At 25.8% G+C, this 16,908-nt stretch overlaps 4 protein-coding genes across 4 annotated transcripts; 1 reads left to right on the top strand and 3 right to left on the bottom strand.

Moving 5' to 3' along the window:
* Positions 1 to 307: 307 nt before the first annotated feature.
* Positions 308 to 1,495, bottom strand: LOC128952303 (retinol dehydrogenase 13-like). Its single transcript, XM_054297668.1, has 3 exons — positions 1,066 to 1,495; positions 538 to 934; positions 308 to 448 (listed from the first exon to the last, which is right to left on the bottom strand). The coding sequence occupies exons 1-3, from the start codon at positions 1,484 to 1,486 to the stop codon at positions 334 to 336; spliced, it is 933 nt and encodes a 310-aa protein (XP_054153643.1). The 5' UTR covers positions 1,487 to 1,495; the 3' UTR covers positions 308 to 333.
* A 1,328-nt stretch (positions 1,496 to 2,823) lies between these two features.
* On the bottom strand, positions 2,824 to 8,201 carry LOC128951334 (uncharacterized). Its single transcript, XM_054296582.1, has 7 exons — positions 7,667 to 8,201; positions 6,543 to 6,703; positions 6,185 to 6,443; positions 5,588 to 5,993; positions 3,604 to 4,031; positions 3,044 to 3,440; positions 2,824 to 2,938 (listed from the first exon to the last, which is right to left on the bottom strand). The coding sequence occupies exons 1-7, from the start codon at positions 8,199 to 8,201 to the stop codon at positions 2,824 to 2,826; spliced, it is 2,301 nt and encodes a 766-aa protein (XP_054152557.1).
* A 3,823-nt stretch (positions 8,202 to 12,024) lies between these two features.
* Positions 12,025 to 13,096, bottom strand: LOC128951333 (3-oxoacyl-[acyl-carrier-protein] reductase FabG-like). Its single transcript, XM_054296581.1, has 4 exons — positions 12,827 to 13,096; positions 12,481 to 12,756; positions 12,310 to 12,416; positions 12,025 to 12,238 (listed from the first exon to the last, which is right to left on the bottom strand). The coding sequence occupies exons 1-4, from the start codon at positions 13,094 to 13,096 to the stop codon at positions 12,025 to 12,027; spliced, it is 867 nt and encodes a 288-aa protein (XP_054152556.1).
* A 1,565-nt stretch (positions 13,097 to 14,661) lies between these two features.
* On the top strand, positions 14,662 to 16,466 carry LOC128951331 (uncharacterized). Its single transcript, XM_054296580.1, has 3 exons — positions 14,662 to 14,695; positions 14,857 to 15,448; positions 15,664 to 16,466. Exons 2-3 carry the CDS (start codon positions 14,920 to 14,922, stop codon positions 16,464 to 16,466), a joined length of 1,332 nt encoding a protein of 443 aa, XP_054152555.1. The 5' UTR covers positions 14,662 to 14,695; positions 14,857 to 14,919.
* The last annotated feature ends 442 nt before the right edge of the window (positions 16,467 to 16,908 follow it).

Genomic DNA, 16,908 nt, shown 5'->3' with positions numbered 1-16,908 from the left:
GATATTATTAAAATACAACATAAAATGCTTTTCGTGTCTGAAAAACATTTATAAATACTTAGTAATAAAATATAATTTTTCTTTTAAATATAGATGAAATAAATAAAAAATAATTATTATTTAATAAGAATTACTTATAAATATTATTTAAATTATCATATAATTCATCTAATAATTTAAGTAATAAATATTTTTAAAAAAAATATTAGTAAGTAAATTGTGAAATTTTGAAAAATATGATAAATGATAAAATTAATAACCTGTTTAATAATTATGTATGATATAAAACAATAACAACAAAATAAATATAAATTAAAAAAACAAAATTTTAAATTAAAGTTTAAGACTGTCTTCGAGTTGAACCAAATCTGTGGTCAGTTTCCATAAGTCGAGCGCCAGCTTATCGTCGGTCGCCTGACTGGCCATACGATCAACACGACTACAGTTACTATATTATTAAAAAAATAATAATAAGATTATTTTAGTTTAAATATATAAATAATATAAAAAAACAACAATACTATATACAATACATACTCATAATAACGTCCCGACTCTTTATCCAACTGTTCATCTAAGGCACAATATAGATAGGTTTGTGGACCCATATCAATGTTCAACATAAACAACCGTTTGATAAAATCGAGAAACACGTTTCCAGTGCTCCGGGCGTTAACACCCCCTGGATTCAAACAATAGGTTTTAACGGTACTTTCGGTGCCACCTAACCGACGGGCCAGTTCACGGGTAAACAGTACGAGCGCTAGTTTGCTCTGTAGGTGTGCCTTCATTGAACCGTAAGCACCTTTATCCAGATTTATATTATCCATAAATATCTGTCCAAAAACATAGCCACTGGTCACTACATTTATTATCCGAGCATTGGGCGACCGTTTCATTAACGGTAGTAAATGTAAAGTCAATAAATAATGACCTAAATTAATAATAACATTATTTTTAGTATAATATAACTGAAAATCAATAAAATAATTACTAATTGTTTTTTTTGTAATAAAATCTTATGTATAATTTATTTATAATATTTTATTGTTGAAAAATAATTACCCAAATAATTTGATGCCAACTGCAACTCAAAGTTGTCGGGTGAACGCAGTTCAGGACACGGAAGGGGAACACCGGCGTTATTGATGAGGACATCGACAGTAGTTTCCTGTTCGGCCACTTGTCGGGCAAACTCACGGACAGACTTGAGTGAAGACAAATCCAATTTCAATGCCGTTATGTTTGCCTTCGGGTTTCTTCCGTTAATCTCTTTGATGGCTTCGTCGGCTTTTTCCATATTTCTGGCACCGATTATAATCTTTGGTCCTCTCAGTGACATCTGATAGGCTGTCTCTTTACCGATACCTGAACTGCCACCAGTTATCACAACTATCTGTCCATCAAGTCTACGGTTACCATGAAATCGACGTTTCAATCGGAACACAGTTTGCGGTAATTCCCAGAATACGGCAAATTTTGCCATAAAATTATTCATTACGATATATAAAGTATATATACAGTATATACGAGTATAGAAATTATTGTTATAATAAAATAATTTTTGAAAAATTTTGTATATAATTATATTCTATTAAAACATTTAATAATTTTATAAATTAATATTTTATTATTAGTTTAAAAACAATTATCATATTAATTAAAATAAATTATAACTTATATTAGTCACAAGTATAAACAAGATTTATTTATTTATTTGAATTTTTTTTATAATAAATAGAAATTTTTATTCAAACATTCAATAAATGATTTTAGTATTATTTTAATATTTAGTGTAATAAAAAATATTGTATATTATTTAGTTTATATATGTTTGAGCGCACATGCACTAAATGTTTAGGTAAACAGTTAAACATCAATTTATAGGAGTACTACTGTTCCCCCAAATGAGTAAAATTATATTACGAATTGCTGAGATCACAACAATGTAATAGAGGTTAATATTATAGTCCTATTCATTAACTAAGTTATCATATTTAATGCTTACAATGACTGTAAGCATAGACACTAAGCTGTAAATATGATAACTTAGTTAATGAATAGGACTATAATATTAACCTCTATTACATTGTTGTCGTCTCAGCAATTCGTAATATAATTTTACATTTATAAATTTTATGTTAAATTTATAATAAATAACACAATGAAATACTCTTATAATTTATTGAATCATCAATGAAACAAATATGAACTAAAATTGCACTAAAAAAATATCATTATTGCAACAAAAATAAATACTAAATTTAACGCCATGTGCGCATGTTTATGATTATTATGATTATACTCTATTATTATATTATAATTATTATTGTTCAGTGATAACACTTTAGCAATTTATATATACTGTAGATAGATATTTTGTATAATACAAATTGTAACTTACAATAAAGTAAAATAAAATATTGCTATATAAAATAACGGCTGATCTACATTATACTATATAAATCCGTATAAAATATATTTAATTAAAAAAAAATAAATTCATTTGTTAAATTGTACTTTAAATTAAATATTTATTACAACTTAATACTAATAATTTAATTTATTTATAGACAAAACAATAATACCGGTACAATGCATGATATAATTAATTTTTATGATTACCGGTAATACAGTATATTTTTCATATAATTCATTTAATAATTATGGTAAGCAATACTTTATTTGTTTGAATTTTTAGTAACTTTAATGTAATATTTTTTTTTTAAATATAATAATTGATGAAATAAATTATATAAATTATTATATGATATAATACAAAATCAAAATTAATAAATATATAAAAAAATACAAATTTAAAATTTAAAGTTTAAGACTGTCTTCGAGTTGAACTAAATCTGCGGTCAGTTTCCATAAGTCAAGCGCCAGCTTATCGTCAGTGGACTGAGTTGTCATACGATCGACACGATTACAGTTACTATTACACAAAAAATTTAAAAAAAACAATAATAAGATTTTTTTTGTTTAACTAAAGAAAAATAAATTTTACTAATAATAATATAAACAATACAACAACACATACTCGTAATAAAGTCCCGACTCGTTGTCCAACTGTTCATCTAAGGCACAGTAGAGATAGGTTTGGGGACCCATTTCAATGTTCAACATAAGCAAACGTTTGAAAAAATCAATGAACATATTTCCGGAGCTCCGGGCGTTAACACCGCCCGGATTTAGACAATAGGTTTTAATAGTACTTTCGGTTCCGCCTAACCGACGGGACAGTTCACGGGTGAACAGAACGAGAGCCAGTTTGCTCTGACAGTGCGACTTAAAGGAACCGTAGGCACCGTTAGACAGGTTTATATTATCCATAAATATCTGTCCGATAGCATAGCCATTGCTCACTACATTTATTATCCGAGCACTGGTCGACCGTTTCATTAATGGCAATAAATGTATAGTCAGTAGATAGTGACCTAAATTATTGATAATAATTATAACATTAAAAATAGAAATTACTGATATAAAAATGATAATAATTACAGGTATTAAATAAAATTTGTTTTAAGTTTTTTAAAAATAAAATAAAATCATGTATAATTAATTAATAAATTTTTTTTGTTGTTAAAAAATAATTACCCAAATAATTTGATGCAAACTGTAGTTCAAAGTTGTCGGCTGATCGTAGTTCAGGACACGGAAGGGGAACACCGGCGTTATTGATGAGGACATCGACAGTAGTTTCCTGTTCGGCCACTTGTCGGGCAAACTCGCGGACAGACTTGAGTGAAGATAAATCCAATTTCAATGCCGTTATGTTTGCCTTCGGGTTTCTTTCGTTAATCTCTTTGATGGCTTCTTCAGCTTTTTCCATATTTCTGGCACCGATTATAATCTTCTTTGATCCTCTCAGTGACATCTGATAGGTTGTCTCTTTACCGATACCCGAACTTCCGCCAGTTATCACTACTACCTTATTATCAAGTCTACGGGTGCCCTGAAATCGGCGTCGGTTTAATCGGAACACAGTTTGCGGTACTTCCCATATTAGGGCAAATTTGGCCATAAAATTATTCATTATTATATAAATATATATTAAGAGTATATTATAATAAAATAATTTTTTGAAAAATTCTGTTTATTGATATATATTTTGTTATAACATTTAATAATGATTTTATTAATTAATATATTATTATTAGTTTAAAATAGTTATATTAATTTAAAATAAATTATAAGTTATAACCATCACAAATAATTACAATAAAAAAAATAAATATATGATATACTTTATATACTTATAACTTTACAATATAATAAATACAAATTTTCATTAACATTCAAAATAAAAGGTTTTACTATTATTAATAATTATTATATTTAGTTGAATCAAATAATATTGTTTAGTTTATATATGTTTGAGCGCACGTGCACTAATTGTATATTTCAATTATAAACATCAATTTATACATTAGTACTAATCTCCCCTTTAATAAATAAACTTATTTTTACATTAATTTATAATAAATTAATTTGTTTAAGCAAAATATATATAAACACTATGAGATACATGTAATTTATGGATAAATACAACAATACATGAACTTAAATGCACTAAAATATCATTATTTCAAAAAGTAAAATAAATTTAACATATGCGCATGTTTAGTGTAATTATCAATGTATAATGATAACAATTTATCTTATTTATTTTTTTATTTATACTTGTATAAATTTATATAGAAATAAGTAGATTTTATTATTATTATATTACATAGATATAATAATATAAAAAAATGTTTAAAAATATTTTTTAGGCTGTATGAATCACTATGAATAATTTTAAAATAATTTTATGAGTATGTTATTATAAATATTTTCAAAAAAATATAAATAATTAAAATTAAATATTGAGATTGTCTTCGTGTTGAATTAAATCTGTACTCAGTTTATATCTCATTATATTTTATTTGTATTATATTTCATTGTATTATACTCATAGAATATGACTAACATTTTTAATACATTTTTATAACATATTTTTAAATATAATTTTAATATATTTAAGATATTAGAATAATTTATTAAATTTACATGTCTTTTGATATCAATATTCAACTAAATTATTTAATAAATAAATTTTAAAAAACATGATTTTAAATAATACAATTTATTGTAAAATATTAAATAAATATTATACAAAAAAATATGATTCTTACTTTATATTATAAATGATAATAATTTATTAATTATTAATTACTTTAAAAAACGTTTAATAAAAAAAATTATCCACTTCAAATTAGTTATATTATCTAATAATATACTGTATATTATACTATATAATAATTTATAATATAATTTATATATAATACAAATAATTTTATTTGCTATCAAATGATATATTGATCTTCCAGTTTAGTCATAGCAACGCTTAGATTCCACAAATCAAACGCCCGGTTATCGTCCACCGCTTGACTGATCATACGGTCCACTCGTCGACAGTTACTATAATTATAATGAAATATATATATTTAATAATAAATAAAAAAACAAAATATATTTAACACACAATACATATATTTTACAATAAATAAAAAACATTTTTAATTAAGTATATTCTTACTCATAAAAATATCCCGACTCATTATCGCATTGTTCCGACAGTGCACAGTACAGGTAGGGCTGGGGTCCCATTGATATATTTTGCATAAATAATTTTTTCAACATAGCTACCAGTGCGTTTGGCGATCCCCGGGAATTAACTATACCCGGATTAATACAATAGGTTTTAACATTGTTTTCCATTTGGCCACTACCTAACCGTTTGGCCATTTCTCTAGTAAACAATACAAGTGCTAATTTGCTTTGAATGTGCGCTTTTATCTGGCCGTACGAACCGTTTCTCAAATTAATATTATCAAAATAGATATCACCCGACAGTAGATAGCCCTGTGTTATGACATTTATAATGCGTGAGTCCTCTGACTTACGCATCAGCGGTAATAAGTGTAGTGTAAGTAGAAAGTGGCCTAAAATTAAGATATTTTTTGAATTAAAAACAATAATTATAAAATATTTATAATAAATTAATATTAGTCACATTAACATACAGTATAAGTGAAATATACGGTATATATGTAGCCACAGATATAAAGTTATATAAATTATTAATTAAATTTTAAAAATAGTAATATTAATTATTATATTATTGAAGTAATACCTAAATAATTGGACGCAAACTGTAGTTCAAAGCCTTCCTGTGATTGTAGTTCAGGACATGGATTGGCGACACCGGCGTTATTGATGAGGACATCAACAGTGGTTTCCTGTTCGGCCACTTGTCGGGCAAACTCGCGGACAGACTTAAGTGAAGACAAATCCAATTTCAATGCCGTTATGTTTGCCGTCGGGTTCTTTGATTTTATCTCTTTGATGGCATTCAATGATTTTTGTATATTTCGCGCACCAATTATTATCTTCTAATTTGAAACAAACAAAATATTTAATAATTATTTTTTTAAATGTTTAATAAAATACATTTATTTATTTATTATTAATATATAAAAAATCAAACTAACTTTAGATCCTCTCAGCGACAATTGATAGGCTGTCTCTTTGCCTACACCGGCATTGGCACCGGTAATAACTACAACCTTGCCGTCCAGTCTACGGGTGCCGTGAAATTGACGCCTTAACCGAAATATTGTTTGCGGTATTTCCCATATCAACGATAATCTTGCTAGAAAATTATTCATCATTTAATATAAATTATAACCATTTAATTTTTTTAAAAAAAACTTAATAAATAAATAAATAGATAGATATTAATAATTTATTAATAAACAAATTACAATTATAATAACAAATAAAAGTTTTATTTTTTGCTGTTAGTTGTCATGAAATTATATTCTAATGTTTTTATTTAAATACATAACAACATCACTGGCTTTTATACTGAGAGAGAACAGTTGCACTAAACACTGGTAGTAAATATACAATAATTGACTACAATCTAGGAATGACCTTGGCAAATTAATCTATATTTGTCAAAAAAAATAAAAAATATTGTTTAATAATATATTATAATAAAAACATGCAATTTTGTGTGTGTGTGTGCGTGTGATTATAACCAGTTTGTATTGTACTTTATGCAAAATTTTTTAAATAATATTGAATTTTGTTATCAATTTAATAGTAAATTATTTAATTTAATTACTTTAAAATCATTAATTCATTTTATTATTTGTTGTCAAATATTTATATATGATATTTAATTGTTTAATGCAAATACAATAAGTTTATTATATAATATATTGTGCGACAAAAATTACTTATTATTATAAATATCTATTATTTTTTAATTCAATTAAACGCAAAAATTAGGTAATTTACAAAAAATATATATAATATATTCATTTAAGTTTTTATAATAAGATTTAAAACATTATAAATATTATGTTTATTTATATGCAATTTATAAAAAAAAGATTATACAATATCATGGCTTAAATATGTGTATTTAAAAAAATAATTACAGTAGTTATTAATGTAATCGAAAATTAAATTTTCAATTATTAATAATTATTTGGATAATAGATTTGCATTAATTGTATGAACATAACGGTGAAGGAGACGACTGAACCCATAAATAAAAACAAAAACTTTTTGTTAACTGTAAAGACATTCCATGACTTGTAGTCACAGTTTGTGTAACAATGGATCTGATTGATCAACAATAGGATATCCATTGACTGGACTGGTCTACCGGTTCCATAATGTTGTTGTTGTTGTTGACCACTAGTGGACAACAATCGGTACATCAGTTCGACAGCTTTCGGACGTTTTGATTGAAAATAGTTAACCGAAAACAAGTAAATCAAATCAGCGATCAATAGTTGCAAATATTCCCACAAAATTTCCACAGTTTTGACTAACGATTCGTTGATTTCGCGATTAACAACAATTAGTGTCAGCCGAAGACATGTCGACGAAAATAGTTCAGAAAACCATAGAAATGGTAAAACACCTAACATGTCGTTTATGGTGTCTTTAATTTGTTGCAATGAATACAATAAGAGATACCATTCCTCTTGAGTAGTAGTAGTCGAGCGCCAAAATAGTCTTCTTGTATGAGTATTATTTCGGTGCATATAATTGACTACTTGTTTGTTAGATTTACACCGAAATGACTGATCCTCGATAATATGTATGGCATAACACAAGTGTATTAAAAGCATTTTCGTACCGATTATCCAACCGAACCCATGGGTCGACCATACGATCTCATTGGTAATATCTTGAGGGGTTGTTATCATTGAAAATACTATACAATTTATACCGACAATCAGTATCCATATGATTGCAAATAATTTACTTAATTTGCTTAAATGTTTTGCATTGTTTTCATGTATTTGTCGATATATTTGATGAAACAATTCGAGCAATTGAGTCGATCGGCAAATAAAATACAAATAATTTATTAATAATATCCAGAGTTTGATGTGATATGATATATGAAACAAACTTTTATGTAATTCGTTAGTCAACTGCAGAGATGAACTATATATTAAATATATAATTATTAATAATGTTTTCAATCTTATAGTATATAAAACAAATTGATTTAATGTTAAATATTTAGAAGTATTTTGTTTGACTTTTATTGATAGATTAAAGCCTAAACAGTAAAATATTATTGATATAAAACTAAACATTTTAAAAAAATATATTAAAATTTTTCTAAAATAATATGATATGCAAGCGATTACTGTTTTAACATTTGTTTTTAATACTAGTCTGAATTATTTTATATTCAATATTTAATACTTTATACATAAATTGCTATAATAGACAAATATATTGTATTTTTATTACATTAGCCTAAAAGCAAATTGACATAAATATAATTTTTTGTCTAATATTAATTAAATTTTATATTTTATTCAATAAAATTTCATTTGACAATTTTTGTTTATTTTTGCATTAAAATACAGTAAATTGCTCAAAATAATTAGATACAAATTCAATTAAAATATGTATTTATCTAATGTTGTTATTTATTGTTTTAAATAGATATGTAAATAAAATATTTATAATATTAAATCAAAACACAACTTATTGTAATTGTAATAATAAATAGGAAAACATTAGTAATTGCTTTTTACTAAACATAAAACTAAAAATCATATTTCAAAAATATTAATATAATATTAAAAAATAAATATTACATGCATAATAATACAGTACAAATTTATTGTAAATATATAGTTTAGATTATATTATCTTAATATTTATTACCACAATAAATATTTAATATTCTTATTAAATGTTATTTATAATAAACAATTAAAACTACATTAGTATGAAAAGTAAAAAAAGTAAAAATTTTTATATTATATGAATATTTTTATTAATTATTTAATTATATAATATATAGTTAAGTTTATTAATATTGATTAACAAACACATTGTTTTATCTAATTTAATTGAAATAAATACTATATAATATACAGAGTAATATTGAATAGATTTAGTAGTTATGCTAACAGTTTTGGTTAATTTATTTTTAAAAAGTATTATTATTATTGAAAATGGTAGTTACAGTATTTGTTTTTATTTTCATTAATTTATTATTATTATTATTAGTATTTTTATTCAAAATAGGCCGGGTAGTTATAGATAATGCCACCATCAATTACCAGATTAGCACCAGTTATATAGCTGGCATCGGTGGACGATAGAAAGGCAACACCTTTAGCAATGTCAAGGGGATCACCCAATCGACCCAATGGTGTCTTACTTTTCATCAGATCCAACACTGGATTATCGACACCGGTATAAACGGCTCCCAAACTTTTTAAATGATAATAATAAAAAATATAGATATCTATTATAAGTTGATTATGGGTTTGTGTTAACTAAAATTACTTAATTGTATTGACTCTAATATGTTTTGATCCCAATTCCATGGCTAAGATACGGCTCATTTGATTAATACCGGCTTTGGATGTACTATAAGCTAACTCTACCGCTACCTAAAAAACAATATACAGTATAATAAATTATAGTTTAAACATTTAAATATCATAATTATAAAAATAAAATTAATGATATTTGTCTAAAATACCGGTGCACTCCCAGCGATGGTGGCCACAATAGTAATGGTTCCGTTGGTCTGTTCGAGTAACGGCACCGCCAGATGTGTCAACTCGGCGGTCGACCTGAGCTCGTGATTGAAAGTCAAGTCCCAGTTTTCCATTACATTATTGTCGGTAATGTTTAACAATGGATAACTGGCCGCAAACACTACCAACGTGTCTAAGCGTCCAAATCGTAGTACAGTTTGAGCCAACAATCGTTTGATGTTTTCAGTTTTGGTCAGATCGGCCACAACTGTCAGCAGCTGTTAATAATATTTAACAAAAAAATATAATCCAATTTATAACTAATTTAATAATAATAATAATATTTACTTTTCGATTATGTGGTGACAATCGCTGAACCACTTCGGCAACTGTTTCCAGTTGTGAACTATTCGTTGATGTTATGACCAAATTTGCACCTAAAATAGATAACAATACCGCCGATGCTTCGCCAATACCCGAATTGGTCAGTGTTATCAATGCTGTCTTTCCCGTAAAGTTTCGTGAGTTGTACACATTGTAATAGTCGGAAATTGACGGGTTATTATCATCATGTATTGAATAGTGATGACACTGCTGCTGCTGGTGGTGGTGGTGCTGATAGTGTGGATACAAGTGCTCCAATATACCTGTTTTTAAAATTATTGAGTTAATAATATTGATAATTTAAAAACATTAATATAAAACAATTAATTTAAATCATACTCTCTGCGGCACCCAATTTCCAATTGATTACATTGTGGGCCAAATTGAGACCTCCGTGAACGACATGCTCTGCGGCCTCCAGTTCCTTATGAATGGCACCGGCAATCAATCCATTATGAATTAGTCCATTAGTTAAACTCAATGGATTTGGCATCAAATGACATCTAACTAGTGATACAAGTGATAAAATAATTATAAATTTCATTTTGATTAAATCAAATAATTATAACAACTTAAATAATAATTTTTTTTTAATATAATAGTTTGTTAGTATATTAAATGAAATATATAATATTTACTTCAAGATATACAGTATATATATACAAATTTTAAAAACATTTTTATCAACAATTATTATAAATTATAACAAAATGCCCTGGATAATTAATTGATTTCTAATGACAACTGTTTAGTTTAAAAAAGACAAAAATAATTTATGAATTCCATATAAATGTTTAATTACTTATTTTTATAATACATATTATTCATAATGATAAATGTGAATCATTTTTAAAATTAAGTTATTTAATTTAAAAATTGATTTAATAATATTTTTATAATAAAAAAAATTAAATAATTTATCTAATTTGTATATGCTCATTAATTATTGAAAAATTTAAAAATATTTATTTTAAAATTTTAAGTCATTTAAACAATATTTACTATGTTGTTAACTATTATTGAAAAAATATCTAAAAACAATATTATAAATAAAAAATATTGTATGCAAATTAATAATATAAAGATTTTAATTTAATAAATAATCATATTTTTATGTTTTAAAATATAGTTTATTATAAGTTAATATAAGATAATATTAAAATACCACAACTAACTAAAAGTTATACAAACTTTTTATAATTTTTGATCTAATTTATGATAATAATTTACTATTATTTAAAGAATTATTTTGACATTTAAAAATTAAAAAAAATAATGTTTACATTTTTATATATATTTATTAAAAAATATAGATATTTAGCATTTTAAAAATCAAAAATTAATTAATAAATGAATAAAATGTTAGTTTAATGTAATAAAAAATAATTTTAATAAATGCAAAATATATAACAAAATTCAAATATGTTTTAATTCAAATTTAGTAATATTATTTTTGAAATTAATAAAATAAAACTAATTTAAATATTTTTTTTTAAAGAAATCGTCATATTAAACTTAAAATTACTAATAATATAAAAAATTATTAGATTATTTATTGAAAGTATCCAGGATAATTAAACTCAACTCCCCCATCAATTACTAGATTATTGCCGGTAATGTATTTGGCGTCACTGGAAGCCAAAAACACAACTCCTTTGGCGATATCCAGTGGATAACCGGGTCGTCGAAGTGGTGTTTTAGATGTCATGAACTTCAATGCCTGTCCAAAACCATCGGTTATGGCAGCCGTAACAATAGCACCGGGACTTAATAATAAATTAAATAATTATAAAATATTTGTTACATAATTATTATTTCTATAACATATATATCATACTTAACAGTGTTAACCCTAACACCCAATGGTCCCAACTCGAGGGCCAGTATTTTGGTAAACATATCGATCGCTGCTTTTGATGTACTGTAAGCCAACTGCGGTGCAGTCTGTATGACATTATAAATATGTTGTATTAAATAAATACTTTATACTTGAAAACAAAATACTTACCGGTCTAAGTCCGGCAACACTGGAAATATCGACAATTGAACCGTTAGTTTTTATCAAATAGGGAACAGCCTTATGAATCAATTGAACACTTGGCCTGAGATTAGTGTTGAACACGAGATCCCAGTGAGCCATTAGATTGTCGTCAGTAATGTTGTCTACGGGAAAAATACCGGCATTATTGACCAAAACATCTAAACGTCCAAATCGTTTGATAGTTTCGTCAAACAGTTTGTCGACATCTTCTTTAACCAATAGGTCAGCCCTAATGGCCAGTGGCTGAACATTAAGTAGTAATTTATAATAAAATATATATTTATTTAAAAATCAAATAATGATTATCTATTACCCGAAGATTTTTGGGCGACAACTGTTGTACCTCTTGGGCTACACTAGCGATTCGCGATTCATTTCTACCAGTGATTACTACATTGGCACCCATTAGTGCAAACAGTTTAACAATACCTTCGCCAATACCCGAATTAGATCCCGTCACCAATACTACTTTACCGGTAAAGTTACGTGAATTCAGGACATCCCGATATTCATTGATACTGAAGTCGCCTAACACTGTGTACGACACCAACAATAGTGATATTAATTGTATAATAACTTTCATCTTTAATATCTTAATTAAAATAATTAAAATTATTAATAATTTTTTAAAAATAATTTTTTAATTTTGACTATTAAAAAATCTAATTATGTATGAATTTTTATAGAATATCACTGATATTTATAGCAATTTGAAAAAAATAAAAAATATACCGGTATATATATACACATATGTATGTTTCACATTTTTATAATAATAAATCAATATTAATTAATTAAAAATATAGTATAATAATATATCAATTATATTGATCTGTTAAATACTCATTGAGAACATAATTTATATCTCATATATCGATATAATATACTATCAAAAAGATATATATCTTAAAAGCCCTTAACCAGTACTTAACATATGTTACATACTGTATCCATTTAAATGGTAAAATATTATATTGATATTTTTGTATAATAATTTACTATAATATATAGTGATTTATTAAACAATTTGTTTTCAATTTTTATTATGATATTTAATTATTAATTGACTATTAATTATTAATAGTATATTCCATAATATTTCTAAACTTTATCAATAATTCTAAGATAATCTTATAAAATTTTATTAAAATCTATTATGGAAATTAAATATAATAATATTAATTAATTATTTAAAACTTTATTAACTCATGAAATAAAAAATATAATATTATATAAGTTTATGTGAGTTGACCAAAAACTATTATTTACAAAATATTTATAATAAATATATTATTAAAATTAAATACTTTTTTAAAAAATTACTAATAAATTTTTTTTATAAAACTAGTAATGAATAATTTACTAAATAACTGTAATATTAAATATAAAAATTGAATGTAATTAATGATTTATTGTTGTCTCAAAATTAACATTAATTAATTAATTTATTAATATAATAATTAGTTACAAATATAATTTAAAAAATATATTTAGTACTGTTTTTTTTCGTTAATTAAAATATTGTCATTGACATAATAAGAGTTAGATAGATAATTTTTTATAATGATAATTAAATTATTATTTATTATTATTATTTTATTGTAAAACTAATTAACAATTTTTAGTATACAATATTTTATGTAATTATATTTAAATTATGAAAATATAAAAATATATAATTCAAGTCTAGTACTATAAGAAATTAATTTGTATTGTTTTTTTAATTGTTGTTGAATATATTTTTATATACATTATTACATACATATGTATATTTAATTTACAATATATTAGTAATTTAATGTAATAGTGTCCTCAAATTATAGTATAATCAATAATAATCTAATATTGTATATAGTATAGTATACACACAAAAAAAATCTATTGAACTCAATTTTATTTTCTTTGAAAATATTCAATAATAAAAAGTAAAATTAAAATCTCAAGTTCAGACTTATCATAAATATATGATAAAAGTGAAACTTATTTTTTTTGCAAACGTAATATATCATACATTATAAACTTACAGTAGTAGTACCGGTATATTATAATATTTTTTAGGTGTTTTTTTAAATATTGAGGTTATTACTGAATTTACTATTGAATACACAGGAAATTAATGTCTTTTTATGAAACAAATACAAACACAAACATTATGTGTGTTATTGAATAATAATTTTTTAAGGTTATATAAAGACAATGATAACATTTATTTTTTGTTTTGTTGGTGTTATATCTATATATGAATAATACAATGACTAATGACAGTGGGTTTCTCATAATGAGAAAAATATTGTGTAAAAAATTTTCACATTAAATCTAATAACAGTTGTATTATTTATACAGTTGTATAGGAAAAGTGACACAAACAGTGATATCTAACCTAAATAGGACAGTCGGGCTAATACAATGAGACAACGAGGAGGTCGGCTAACAGTACTATTTACACCACTGGACGGTTGGGGTCATATCAATGCTAACCACGGCTTTGCCGAAGCGCTCAGAGATCGCGGCCATCGGGTTGTGTTTGCCGTCGACGCCAAGTTTGAGGGCAAACTGAAACCGTTTGGCTTCGAGGAAGAGATTCATAGACCGAAACCGAAAGCCAGTGATACCGAAGCTATTGAAAACGGTGGTCCAGTAGTTGTTGATATTTATGCTGAATTGGTGCGCAAATATGCCGATGTATTTAAGTTGACGCCCATTGAAATTATCGACCGGTTTGTTGCGACAGCTTTTGGCAGTATGTTGGACACCAGTCGGGAACGGGAGGAACAGTACAGACAGATTATTGCCAAAGTTAATCCCGATGTTATTGTTGTTGACTCGTATATCGGTTCGCCAACATTGACCCATTCGGGCAAACCATGGGTATGGTTATACTCGGCAGCGCCGCACCTGTGCGTCAACAGTAGCAAAGTGCCACCCGGTTGGTCAGGTATGTTGTAGTTATAACACATAATTATTTTTATAACATTAATAATAAATAAATAACTAACTTTATTATTGAAAAACATATCTGTAAATATTAAAATTTTTTATTAGCCTATAATTAAATACCATATATTAATTGATTAGTTTTTTCTTACAGTTGATATTAGTTTTTATGAAACTATTTTTTAATGTAAATAATTTTTTTTATATATATAATAGGTTTGCCACTAAATGGCAATCGAGAGGAGTGGACTCAGTTTAAGCAACAATTTGATTCAATTTTTACTGATTTATACAACCGTACAAACAAATGGTATAAATTTAAGGTCAAACCATCACTGGACGAACAGCACATGGCTTTCCTACATCCCGTTTCTCCCTATCTTAATATATATATGTATCCCAAGGAACTGGATTATGAGGAAACACATCCTTTGCCTGAAAAGTTTCGTCGAGTCGACGGTTTTGTTCGTACAACTGACGATACTTTTGAAATACCGGAGCAATTGGTGGACAAACCGGGAAAATTGATATTCCTATCGATGGGTTCGTTCGGTTGCGCCAATATGGAGCTCATGACCCGTATTACCGGCATTTTGGCCAAGTCTGAGCACCGGTATATCGTATCGAAAGGACCGCTGCACGACAAGTATGAACTGCCGGACAATATGTGGGGCTCGCAGTTTCTGCCGCAGACTGCAGTACTACCGCTGGTTGATCTGGTCATTACTCACGGCGGCAACAATACAGTTACCGAAACTTTTTTTTACGGCAAACCAATGTTAGTGTTGCCACTGTTTGGCGATCAGTTTGATAACGCCCAGCGACTCGAGGAAACGGGTCTCGGATTACGTCTGAATCCATTCAACTGTACGGATGAAGAGCTGTTGTCGGCGGTCGACCAGTTGGTAAACGACTCGGTATTGTCCGAAACAATGGCATCTATTGGGGAAAGAATCAGAAAATCCAACGACAAGGAAATGGTGGCTAAACTTATTGAACAAATTGCTATTAATAAATAAATAGTAAATTTCTTTTTTGGTTTATTTAATTTTTTGTTTTAATTACTATTCAAAAATATTATACTATAATACAATTAAATATATGCACTTATATTAATTTATCAATAAATTCTATATTAAATATTAAAAATAAATATTTTTTATCAATAAACATTTAAATTATTTATTTTATATTTTATGATACCTATATTATGTTTGCACTAGAAAATTAATATACAGTAACCATAATCATAAAAACTATTATTAAAACATCAATTAAAAAATATATTTAGTAAATATATTAGTTTAGATAGAAATAAAAATCATATAATGTATTTAAAATACTGTAACTATCAATATTTCTCTAAAAATTTAAATATTTAATTAAATAATAGATATTTAACAAATACTATAATAACACAACAGATATTATTACATGCAATAGTAAATAACTTATAATCTA

The sequence above is a fragment of the Oppia nitens genome, unplaced genomic scaffold (assembly GCF_028296485.1).
Source record: "Oppia nitens isolate AA-2021 unplaced genomic scaffold, nextdenovo-longstitch-racon4-pilon3 scaffold1_pilon_pilon_pilon, whole genome shotgun sequence".
Taxonomy (NCBI): domain Eukaryota; kingdom Metazoa; phylum Arthropoda; class Arachnida; order Sarcoptiformes; family Oppiidae; genus Oppia; species Oppia nitens.
The sequence above is the reverse complement of the archived record's forward strand: the minus strand, read 5'-3'. Positions and strand labels throughout refer to the sequence as shown.